Below are 12412 nucleotides of genomic sequence, written 5' to 3' on the forward strand. Positions count from 1 at the left end.
GCCGACGGGCGGCAGATCTGGGGTGGAACCCAGTTCAGCCTGTCTCCATGGCCGTCGCCTCCTCTTCACTACACACTTTTTCCCATTTTTACTCAGGGCATGGCATTTTGTGGGTATTTCGGGGCCTGAACCAGGCTACCCTCAACCTTCAGTTCTTTCTCTGAGTTTGCCAGGCTCAGGCTCCACTACCAGAGAGGGCATCATTGGGCTGGGAAACGTCAGAGCTGGGAGTCAGCCCTGGCCAAGAACACCTGTTTTTCTTGATTTCTCTATGTTGTGCTGTGGTGTGAAGTGTGGGCGGGCAGGATGCGGGCTCAGCTGTCTTAGATGGTGAGGATAGGAGCTCGTGGGACCACACAGCATCCAACTCATCCTCCCTTTTCCCCATCACCCACTTCCAAACCCGGGCTCCAGCCATGAATGGTCTCTCAGACCCATCCCTTGGACGCTCCTGGCCCGTGTTGTCCGCATGGGTCCAGCTAACACGTGGCTCATGAGCCACCAGCCTGCTCTGTTGGATTCTGCCTGGTCCATCATCCATTCTTCCCCACTGGGCAGAGAGGACAACTTCAGAATCCCTCTCAACCCTAAGTCCTGGGCAGTTGTGGCTGCTCAGGGAGAACCAGATGCCAGCAGAACCCTGTCCTGTACCCTCACTAACCAAGAGAGCTGGCACCAGGAAGGCCCATGCCTGAAGCCAGGGCAAGCTTCTGGGTGAGCCGAGAGGTCCCACCCCAACCTGCTCCCCAGCTGGTCTAGAGTACCACATAAGTACTTTTCAGGAGCAAGCACCCCTCCAGGTGAGGGCCCACGACCCAGTCCTCATACCCCAAGAGGCTGGCATAAGTGTTCCCCCTGAATTAGAGGTGAGGACGGGGTCCAGAGAGGCTGAGTGACCCTTCCGTGGCCACACAACCAGGGCGCAGCATCTAGGGCTGTGTGCTTAAGCCCTAGGCTTGCAATTGCATGGCCCAAGTGCCATGCAATTTTGTGACCTCCATCCCTTCCAAGCCCTCCCTCCCAGATCCCTGGCAGTTCTGGACAGACACATCCCCCTTTGCCCTTACTAAGTCCTGCATGACGCTGGTTTCACTCGTGCCCGCTAGCTTCCCAGCGGGTTACCTGTCCCCAAAAGGGATCGTTGACGGCACTGAGCTCCAGGCTGAACCAGGCCCCAGGCTCCAGGTGCCCTGCCTACGCTGCAGGTGGTTGTCATGGTGACCTGGACACACAGGTGGCCTCAGCCCCATCCTACCGTTAAGACCTAAGGCTTGAAAGATCAGGTGCTTTCCCCGTGTCCTGCAGAAAGTGAGTGGTGGTGGGGTTGAACCTACAGCTACCTCATTTCAGTGGCTCTGCGTTGGTTTTCTTCTGGGGGCTTAAAACATCAATTTATTATTTTATAGTTCTGGAAGTCAAAACTCCAAAATAGGACTCAACAGGCTAAAATCAAGGTGCCGGCAGGGCTGTGATCCCTTCTGGAGGTTCCAGGGGAGAATCATTCCTGGCCTTTTCCAGTTTGTAGAGGCGGCCCGCCCTCCTTGGCTCCTGGCCCCTTCCTCCTTGAAAGTGTATCCCTCCTCCAAGCCCTGTTTCCATGGTTACATCAGTTTCTCTCTCACTCTGACTCTCCTACCTTTCTCTTATAAGGACCCTTGTGATGACATTGGGACCACCTAGATAATCCAGGATAACCTCCCCATCTCAAGGTATTTATGTTAATCACATCTGCAGTGCCCCTTTGGCCATGAACGCTAATTTATTCACAGGTCCTGGGGATTCGAACGTGGACTGACATCGGTGGTCATTCTCCCTACCTCTGGCCTTTTCTGCTCTCAAAGTGCCTCCTAAAAGACAGAGACAGGGAGTAACCTGGTGATATTTGCCTCCTCTCTGCCCAGTGCCGTCCATAAAGTTCCCCTCCTGGCTCCCAGGACGTCCTGAATTTGCTCTCTCTGTGACACTGCCATGTAAAGTTAGAATCACACTTCTTGATGGACTTCTGCACAATGTTAGTCGATGCACCAACAAACACATTTGGGAAGTGTGAAACTAAACAAAATGAGATGGGTGTCTTTCTTGCAAGACTTACCAGAACCTTTACTTTTAAAAAAAATTTTTCCTTCTTTCTTAATTTTATTATTTTTGGCTGTGCTGGGTCTTCATAGCTACACACAGTCTTTTTCTAGTCGCGATGCTCAGGTTTCTCATTGCAGAGACTTCTCTTTTTGCAAAGCGCAGGCTCAAGGGTGCAAGGACGTCAGTACTTGTGGCACCCAGGGTTAGTTGCTCCACAGCATGTGGGATCTTCCCAGACCAGGGATCGAACCCATGTCCCCTGCATTGGCAAGTAAATTCTTAATCACTGGACCACCAGAGAAGTCCAGGACCTTTACTAGTCTAATGTGACGTTTGAACCCCTGAGAGCTAGCACTCATACAATGAGACCAAACTTCTCTGATCAGGGAATCTCATTTCCATGGAGCCTCTCCTTTGATTGGCATTCCACAAAAACTCATTTGGAAATGTGCTGTGATTGTGGTGGAGACACCACCTCTCCAGTGCACCGTCTGGAGCATAGTAGATGCTCAGTAAGCTTGTACTGAGAATTGGCTCTGGACAGCCCATGATTTCAGCCCGCCACACATGAGACAGCCCCTTTATATGACCAGTGCTGTCCCCACAAGGTCAAGAAACACCAGCTTGGAGCCTGGTCTTCCCCGGGCACCAGGCAGTGGACTTCCGGGTGCTCACAGCAGGTGGAAAAAAGGTGCTGATGACAACGTGGGGAGAGAGTGGCAGGATGGGAAGAAGCCCAAGGGGCTGTGAGAGCCCAGGCTCTGACATCGAGGTGGGAGACGTTAGCCAGGGGAGGAAAGGCAGGAAGAGCATTCTTGGCAGAAGGACGGGCGTGGCCGAGCGCAGAGAGCCAAGAAAGCATAGCATGTGTAGGAAAGAGGAAACGCATGTTTGCACGTCCAAGAGAGAAGCCTGCAAAGATGGGCAGTTAGGAGTGAAACTGAAAGACAGCCATGGGCCAGGTTCTGGAGCCTGGGCTTCATTCTGTGCGGAGGGGAGGGCCGGGGGGGCCTTTTATTTTTGTTTATTTTTTTAAAATCTATTTATTTTTGGCTGTGCTGGGTCTTCCTTGTTGTGTGGGCTTTGCTCTAGTTGCGGCGAGCAGAGGTTATTCTCCCTTGCAGTGTAGGCTTCTCATTCCCGTGGCTTCTCTTATGATGGAGCACAGGGTCTAGGATGCTCAGGCTTCAGTAGTTGTGGCTCCAGGGCTCTAGAGCAGGATCAACAGTTGTGACACACAGGCTTAGCTGTTGTGCAGCGTGTGGGATCTTTCCAGATCGGGGATCGAACCCGTGTCTCCCGCATTGGCAGGCGCATTCTTTACCACTGAGCCACCAGGGAAGCCCCCCACGAGGCCTTTTAGAATCAAATACACTGGTGAGCTGGCTGCTGATGCTGCAGTGCGCAGAAGGGGTTTATGGTGGAGCTCCACAGGGCACGAGAAGACTGGACGCGGGAGAGCAGTTCCAGGCTACTGCCATCGCTCTTGCAATAGCTCAGGACAGCTGTGAGGACCAAACCAGCTCGGCACTTCCGAAGTTGGAAACTGAGAGAAACTGATGGTTGGTTCTCCCCTGTCAAAGTCAACTGGGTTGCAGATTGGCTTCTCCAGGAAGCAGAGGCTGAGAAGGCGTTTGGTTTGCAGATGTTCACGGGAGATAATGGGCTTTCCTGGTGGCTCAGCTGGTAAAGAATCCACCTGCAACATGGGAGACCTGGGTTCAATCCCTGGGTTGGGGAGATCCCCTGGAGAGGGGATAGGCTACCCACTCCAGTGTTCTGGCCTGGAGAATTCCATGGACTGTATAGTTTATGGGGTCACAAAGAGTCAGACACGACTGAGCAACTTTCGCTTTCACTGGAGATAATAACTGAGCTTGGAAAGGGTGGAGCAGGATGGAGCAGGAGAAGCATCAGGCCACAAGGCCACCTGGCAGGGGCTCTGCCAGTCACAGGGGGGCCCTGGAGCAAGGCTTGAGCATCACACGAGTCCCTGCTGGGCGGGGATGGCTGGGTCCTTATACCACTGCCATACTCGGTTGTGGGCTGGGACCACTATGAGAATAGCATCATTTGGGCTTCCAAGATGAGGTAGACGCCCGTGATGCTAAGAGCTAGAGGCTGTCAGCTAACCACCCTCCTCCAGCCCAGCAGCCCAGTCCTTTCCCAAAGGGGACCTCAGTGGTGCGTCTTCATGTCTGCCAGATAAGTCACACAAGCTACTCTTCCTCACTCGGTCAGGGGAACCATAAAAGAAGGGATGTGGGACAGTAGAAACAAGCTATTTTTATGAACACATATACATCAGGAATGTTGGATAGATACTTCAAAAGAAGAATGAAGGGGCTTCCTTGGTGGCTCAGTGGTAAAGAACCTGCCTGCCAATGCAGAAGATGTGGGTTCGATCCCTGGTCTAGGAGGATCCCACATGCTTTGGAGCAATTAAGCCCGGGTGCTACGACTACTGAGCCTGTGCTCTAGAGACCAGGGGTCACAGTTACTGAAGCCCAAACACCCGAGAGACCCTGCTCTGCAGGAAGAGAATCCACTGCAATGAGAAGCCCATGCAGTGCACCCAGAGAGCAGCCCCTGCTCGCTGCAACCAGAGAAAAGCCAGAGCAGCAACAGACCCAGCACAACCAAAAATAAGTAAGTAATTTTTAAAAATTAAAGGAAAAAATAATGAGATCAGAGCTTTTAAGTGGAAGAAAGTTTTTGCTCCAGGAAACTCTAAGAGCTAAACATTGAGTTTAACTGAGAGCTTCCTGGCAGCCAAAGTGAAAAGGGTGCGGTGGGGGGGAAGGTTCTCAAGTTCTCCTTATTTTATATGGGAAGCATGTATGTCAGGAAAGAGAGAGAGATATTTTCTTGCCCTGAAACTCTAGGCTTACTTTATCACATCAATACTGCATTTTTGAACTTTGAGAAATACTATGGTTTAGTGAATGCTGCAGAAACATTACCTTCTCAGCTGTTTCCTCCACTTATCTTTAATAAATGCTAGGGAAAGTATTAAATTACAGCTTACAAAAGAGACATTCTGAGGTGGTTTTTACTATACTTCTGGAAATAACACCTCAGAGCCTTCCTGGGCTTGCAGAATCTGGAGAGGTTTAACAACCATGTTTTGTTTTTTCCTACCTAAGAAGAGCAGTTTCACCTGGCCTGAGGCTCAGAACAATGTTTTTAGGGATAATGCCCACAGTGTTGGGAATGGACTGTCCCCAGGAGCCATCATGAGCCGCCTCCCCTGTAGGAGGATGAATACCTAAGTGCTGAATATTTAAATCTGCATTCTAAAGGCATCTCCCCTGATCTAATTATTGTGATCTCGGGGGTCTAATCAGACAGCCCAGCTTCATGCATATATCCATGGCGGTTTGCACAATTAAAGGCTTGGTTAAAAAAAAAAAAAATGACAAGCTCACTGAGGCTGGAAATTTGCAGTGTTCAGCCTGGGAAAGCCTGAGTCACAGGGGTGAGCTTGAATCCTGGGAAGATTGGCTCTTTGAGAATATTTCAGTCCGGCTTTCTGGGTTTCACAGGGTTGTGTGGAAAGGGCCCTGGAGATCATTTAGTTCAATCCCCTTTCTGGGCATCCTGGTCAAGTGGCCCTCTGACCTCTGTCTAGAGGCCGCCAGTGAGAATGAGTGCACGGTGCGGGTCAGACAGGAGGTGCTAAGTGCATGTCGTGGAGCCAGGGGTTTAGAATATGTTACATCACTCGGTCGTTACAGGAACCTTTTGAGGCATGGACACTGCTCATCTACCCAGTAGTAGAGATGGGATTTGAACCCTGGGCATGCTCGGCTTTGCAGTGGGGGCAATCAGGGAAGGCTGGTTCTCTAGGGGTTCTTCTCCTGGTCAACTTAGTGACCTTGAGCAGGTCACTGCATCTCTGTGGGCCTCCTGTTTTCCTCCTTTTGTGTATATATATTAGTTCAGGTCATTCGCTGAGTCATGTCCAACTCTTTGCAATCCCATGGACTGCAGCATGCCAGGCTTCCCTGAAGCACGCCAACTCCTGGAGTTTACTCATACTCATGTCCATTGAATCAGTGATGCCATCCAACCATCTCATCCTCTGTCATCCCCTTCTCCTCCTGCCTTCAATCTTTCCCAGCATCAGGGTCTTTGTCTGTGTGTGTGTGTGTGTGTGTGTGTGTGTGTGTGTGTGATTTATCTATTTGGCTGCTCTGGGTCTTCCTTGCAGCATGCAGAATCTTGCTGTTCATTGTCACATGTGAACGCTTAGTTGTGACACGTGGGATTCAGTTCCCTGACCAGGGATCCAACCTGGGACCCCTGCAGTGGCAGGACAGAGTCTTGGCCACTGGACCATCAGGGAGGTCCCTGTTTTCCTACTTTTAAACAAGGGCTTGGCACTCCATGGCCTCAAAGACCCCTGCCAGCTCCATCTCGATACACAACAGTCTGGTGTGTCTGGGTGGTGGGACGGACCATCCCCGGGGGGCCCAACATCAGACACAGTGGACGTCCTGATAATCCCCACTGAAATCCATGCTCCTCCCCATTGGCAGCCTTCCGGACATTCCTGGGCAAAGAGGACGTCTCCCGCGAGGTGGAGGAGGTCCTGGCGGAGAGCCGCGTGCAGAGGAACATCCGGCTGGTATCCGTGCTGGAGCTGCTCAGGAGTCCCTTCGTCCGCTGGCAGCTCATAACCGTGGTCATCTCCATGGGCTGCTACCAGCTCTGCGGCCTCAATGCGGTGAGCACCCCTGCACAGATGGAGGAACCGGAGGGAGGGGTGGGCGGAGGTGGATCAGGGCTTAGACCCTGGATGCCCTGGGTTCCAGCCCAGCTCTGGGCCATCATGTAACCTGACCATCAGTTTCCACATCTGTAAAATGGGATGATGCAATATGGAGAGAAATAATCCATGTGAGGTGTTCACTGAAGCAGCTAGCTGAGAATTACCTCTGACTAAATGCTGCCTATCACTTTAATTACTTATCCCTAGAAACACTTAGAAGTCATGTGTCTTTTAAAAAAATATTTATTTTTTACTAGGCTGCGAGGTCTTACTTGCAGCAGTCACGATCTTTCCTTGCAGCATGCGGGTTTTTCTCTAGTTGTGGTTCGCAGTCTCCATGGGTTCCATAGTTGTCCCACAGCACGTGGGATCCTAGTTCCCCGCCCAGGGATGGAACTGGCATCCCTGCATTGAAAGGCAGATTCTTAACCACTGGACCACCAGAGAAGTGTCTAAAAGTCATATTTCTTAAGGAAGGTGTTAGGAAGTCACAAGTAAGCGACTTGACATTGAGATCATTTAAATAAAAGTACCCTTGGCTGGGCTGATGCTGGGAAAGATTGAAGGCAGGAGGAGAAGGGGACGACAGAGGATGAGATAGATGGATGGCTTCGCCGACTCAATGGACATGAGTTTGACCAAACTCCAGGAGATAGTGAAGGACAGGGAAGCCTGGTGTGCTGCAGTCCATGGGGTTGCAAAGAGTTGGACTTAGCGACTACTCAGCAGCAGCATTGGCTGGACTGGCTTCAATGCATGCTTTTGACCTGAGAAAATGTCAAGGCTTTAAAGAAAAGTTTCTTGAGGCCCGAGTTGATGTGGGCAGGTAAACCAGAGGAGGGGGTTCCTCTCTGGGGTACCCTAACCCACCAATGGACAAAGCCTCCCCTTCTCTCTTAGGGGCTCCAAAAGATAGAATTCAGAAATTTGAGGAGTAGGGAGGCAGACTTGGGATCATTATTGTTATGGCTGCTTCTGGAAAACAGTGGGTTGCCTCCAGGGTTAGTGAGTTCCCCGTTCGTGAAAGTGTGCAAGCCAGCTGGCCAAGCACTTGGCAGGAATACGTAGAGGAGATTCCTGCACTGAAGCAATCAGATTCCCTCTGAGGTCACTTACGTAGCTCAAGACAAGTGTGGCTGGGTCCAGAGGGCAGGAGAAGGGAGCTTCTGAAGAAGCCCAGATGAAAGAGTTGCCCTGTGTGTGTGAGCCTGGCATCTCAGAGTCAGCAGGGAGGGTGTTTGTGGGTGGGTAGGAGAGGCGACCTGAAAGGGGAGTGTTTCCAGTCGGGGAGGGAAATTAGCAAGTACAATGCTCAGCCTCATTTCTCTTGTTTCTCTTGTATTTCTTGTTGGAACTATCAGGATGAAATACAATCATCTTGGTGCTTATTTGCTTACCCTTGGTCTAGTTGTGTCAGCAGAAGGAGAGGGCACCTGGGTTAACTTGCTTGACCTTGACCTAGTCCTATTGTTGCCTCCTCTGGATAAGACCAAGGTCATGCTAGCTATTGTTCAGTCACCAAGTTGTGTCTGACTCTTTGTGACCCCATGGATTGCAGCACGCCAGGCTTCCCTGCCCCTCACCATCTCCCAGAGCTTGCCCAAATTCATGTCCATCGAGTTGGTGATGCCATCCAATCATCTCATCTCCGTTGTCCCCTTCTTCTCCTGGCTTTAATCTTTCCCAGCATCAGGGTCTTTTCCAGTGAGTCAGCTCTTCAGGTGGATAAAGTATTGATGCTTCAGCTTCAGCATCAGTCCTTCCAAAGAGTAGTCAGGGTTGATTTTCTTTAGGATTGACTGGTTTGATCTCCTTGCTTTCCCAGGGACTCTCAAGAGTCTTCTCCAGCACCACAGTTCAAAAGCATCAATTCTCTGGCACTCTGCCTTCTTTATGGTCCAGCTCTCACATCCGTACATGACTACTGGAAAAACCATAGCTTTGACTACATGGACCTTTGTCATGCCAGACTGTTTCAAATGCTCCCTCCCTGTTCTGAGTAAGCAGAGAGAGAAAGCATCTGTTTCTTAAAGTTTACATGTGGAATTGTAAAACCACATATGGAATCTGTCTGTAATGAGGCATTTAGATCGAGAACCATGACATTTCTGAACAGAATTCTCTCCTTCTGTGAGACATAATTTTCCAATTTGCATACGCTGTACCACTTTGTAAATTCCACTCGAGTGTTTCTGTAAGCCCCACTGCATAAGCATAGATGGGGCGGCGGCGAGGGGGGGGGGAAATCTCTGCTCCCAGAGCCAACAGATCTGAGATCTCAATCACTTTCCTTTGCATTGACTGCTTTCCAACTCTTTTCTCTTCTTTTGTTTTAAAATGTATTTATTTACTTTTGGTCGTGCTAGTTCTTACGGTGCTCTTCGTGGGCTTTCTCTAATTGTAGAGGGTGGAGGGGGGCTACTCTAGTTGCGGTCTTCTCATTGAAGTAGCTTCTCTTGTGTAGCACAGGCTCTAGGCACACAGGCTTCAGCAGGTGTGGAACGTGGACTCAGTAATTGTGGTTCATGGGCTCTAGAGCACAGGTTCACCAGTCGTGGTGCACCGCCTTAGTTGCTCCGACCATGAAATCTTTCCAGACCAGGGATCATACTCGTGTCGCTTGTATCGGCAGGCGGATTCTTATCCACCATGCCACCAGGGAAGTCCTCTGTCTTATCATTGTAAGAACAGTTAGCATGACATTTATCCTCTTCACAAACGTTTAAGTGCACCATATGACATTGTTAACCATGGGCATCGTATTGTACAGATTTTTAGAACTTGTTCATCTTGCTTAACTCAAACTTTATACCTATTCATTAATGACACTGAGTTTCACCCACTCCCAGCCCCTGGCAACCACCCCAGTTCGACTCCGTGCTTCAGAGTATACCTGTGTATGTCACCGCCCGGGTCCCTAGGTCATCCCTAGGGAGTCAAGGGGACAAGTCCTACTTCATTCTTACATGAAGTGAAGTGAAGTGAGAGTCGCTCAGTCGTATCCACCTCTTTGCAACTCCATGGACTATATAGTCCATGAAATTCTCCAGGCCAGAATACTGGAGTGGGTAGCCTATCCCTTCTCAGCAAATCTTTCCAACCCAAGAATCAAACCAGGGTCTCCTGCATTGCAGGGGGATCCTTTGCCAACTGAGCTATCAGGAGACCCTCATTCTTACATACCAAAGGACATATGCCGGTGAGCAGCAAATTCCAGCCTCAGAGCCCACTGTTCTGTGCCCCAGTCCAAGCTCCCTCCCTGCACCTGCTACCTTTTACCCCAAAATAATTCACAAGATTAAAGGAGAGAGCTAGCTAACACAGATGAAAGCCTTTAAATGCACTTTAAGACTTGCTCTGTCCCCTTAGTTTTACCAGAAATTATGTGAGGGGATCATAAAGAATGCTGAGTGTTGAAGAATTAATGCTTTTGAACTGTGGTGCTGGAGGACACTCTTGAGAGTCTGTTGGACTGCAAGAAGATCTAACCAGTCAGTCCTAAAGGAAATCAATCCTGAATATTCATTGGAAAGACTGATGCTGAAGCTGAAGCTCCAGTACTTTGGCTACCTGATGCAAAGAGATGACTCGTTGAGAAAGACCCTGATGCTGGGAAAGATTGAGGGCAGGAGGAGAAGGGGGCGACAGAAGAGAAGATGGTTAGGTAACATCACCTATTCAATGGACATGAGTTTGAGCAAACTTCAGGGGATAGTTGAGGACAGAGGAGCCTGGCACACTACAGTTTGTGGCGTCTCAGAGAGTCGGACACAACTTAATGACTGAACAACAACAATGAATGTGGGAGGACACCGTCTATATGTTAAGACAGTCATAAATACTGCCAGGCATCTCCATTCATCACTTTATTCTGGACCCAAATGTCCTGCAGGGTAGGTGGCTCCATCCCCATTTTCTAAATGAAGAAGCTGAGGCTTGCAGAGGGTCAAGGACTTGCTCACGGTCATGATGGGTGACACCTGTGCTGTCAGATGCACATGTCCTGGCACCAGGGCTCTGCCAGATTCCCCAGCGCATCTCTGAGAACATATACCTTGCACTGAACCAGTCTTTCTCAGCCTCAGCACTGTGCACATTTGGGGCTGGAAAATTCCTTGTCATGGACGTGTACACTCTAGGATGTTTTGCAGCTCACCAGACCTCTACTCACTAGGTGGCAGTCCATACAACAAACATGTCTCCAGACGTGGCCAAACGTCCCCTGGGGACAAAAATCGCCCCCAGTTGAGAACCACTGTCCTAAACAAACATTACATATTGTTCAGTACTTTTTTTTCTTTTGGCTGAAGAGTCGATGCATGGTTTTCACACTCTTTAGAAATCAAGTGAAAGTTGAACATAACATTTAGTTATTTCTCATCCCCTTTTCAGCGTCAGATTGTTTTTTTCCCCTCCTTCTCATGGTAACTTTCAAGTTCCCATCTCTAAAATTAGACCTGTCACTTAAAATTATTTTATGTAGCTGCCTTCCTCCAACAATTTGTCCTTTGCACAAAAAACAGACTTTTGTTTTTGGTTTTTGTGCAAATGATGAGTCTTTCTGATGCTGCTCCTTCCCCATAACCATCATTGAGAATGGAGACCCTTCCCAGGGTCCATGGGTCTCCAGCAGTCCATGACACATGAGAGGCAGCTGAGTGTCATGTGAGGAAAGGAGTAGGAAGTAAGAAGAACAGGGCTAGGGAGGGTACAGTTTCTACCAAGTCCTTGGGCTGAAAATTTGACAGAATTACCAAACCTGAGACAAGAAAGCCATATTCTTGAACCTTCTGGAATCTTCTAGAATGTCAAGAATGACAGTGAACTCTCATCTACCTTAGGTTACCCTTCCTTCTTTTGAATTTATCCCTTCTTCAACAGAGGAGGCCAATCATACCAACTCCTCCAGTCCTCAGTTTCCTTTTATGGATAATGGAGATGTAGATCCTTTTTTTTTTTTTTTTTTGCACAGTTACCATGAGGATTGCATGAAATCATGTGTGTGTGTGTTAGTTGCTCAGTCATGTCCAACTCTTCCCCATGGACTGTAGCTTCTGTCCATGGAATTCTGCAGCAAGAATACTGGAGTGGGTTGCCATTCCCTTCTCCAGGGATCCTCCAGACCCAGGGACTGAACCCAGATCTCCCGCACTGCAAGCAGATTCTTTATCATCTGAGCCACCAGGGAAGCCCGGTGAAATTATGGATGGGGACTATCTCTGATGTTAACTGCTGGGCCTCTGTGAGATCTCCCTTCCTCTTAGCTGGTATCAGCAAGACTGTTCCTGGCAACGTTTTCTTCTCTCTCAATGCCTCACACTTTTAAACTTTGCTGCTTCTGACATGCACCGTAGTTGAGAAGCAAGACACCCAAGCTTGTTAGAAATAAACGTAAAACAAGACTGGGGAGGCTCAGAGCGCAGGTTGGTAGGAAGCCACGTGGGTCTGGTGAGTTTCATTCTAGAAGCTCAGAGGCCTTTTATTACTGCCAGCATATTTGTCCACTCAGTGGGGGCCCAAGCATCACAGCATTCCTGGGGAGCTGGTGTGCCCCTTGAA

At 49.5% G+C, this 12412-nt stretch overlaps 1 protein-coding gene and 1 non-coding gene across 2 annotated transcripts in view; one reads left to right on the top strand and one right to left on the bottom strand.

Moving 5' to 3' along the window:
- Positions 1–12412, top strand: part of SLC2A9 (solute carrier family 2 member 9) — a 204662-nt gene that overhangs the window by 99122 nt on the left and 93128 nt on the right. The window contains exon 7 of the mRNA XM_070457990.1: positions 6621–6808. Coding sequence (XP_070314091.1) covers positions 6621–6808 — 188 coding nt within the window. The remainder of the gene's footprint in view (positions 1–6620; positions 6809–12412) is intronic.
- Positions 6355–6427, bottom strand: TRNAG-GCC (transfer RNA glycine (anticodon GCC)). Its single transcript has one exon. It is a non-coding gene; the product is annotated as a tRNA-Gly (tRNA).

The sequence above is a fragment of the Odocoileus virginianus genome, chromosome 29 (assembly GCF_023699985.2).
Source record: "Odocoileus virginianus isolate 20LAN1187 ecotype Illinois chromosome 29, Ovbor_1.2, whole genome shotgun sequence".
NCBI classification, from domain to species: Eukaryota; Metazoa; Chordata; class Mammalia; order Artiodactyla; family Cervidae; genus Odocoileus; species Odocoileus virginianus.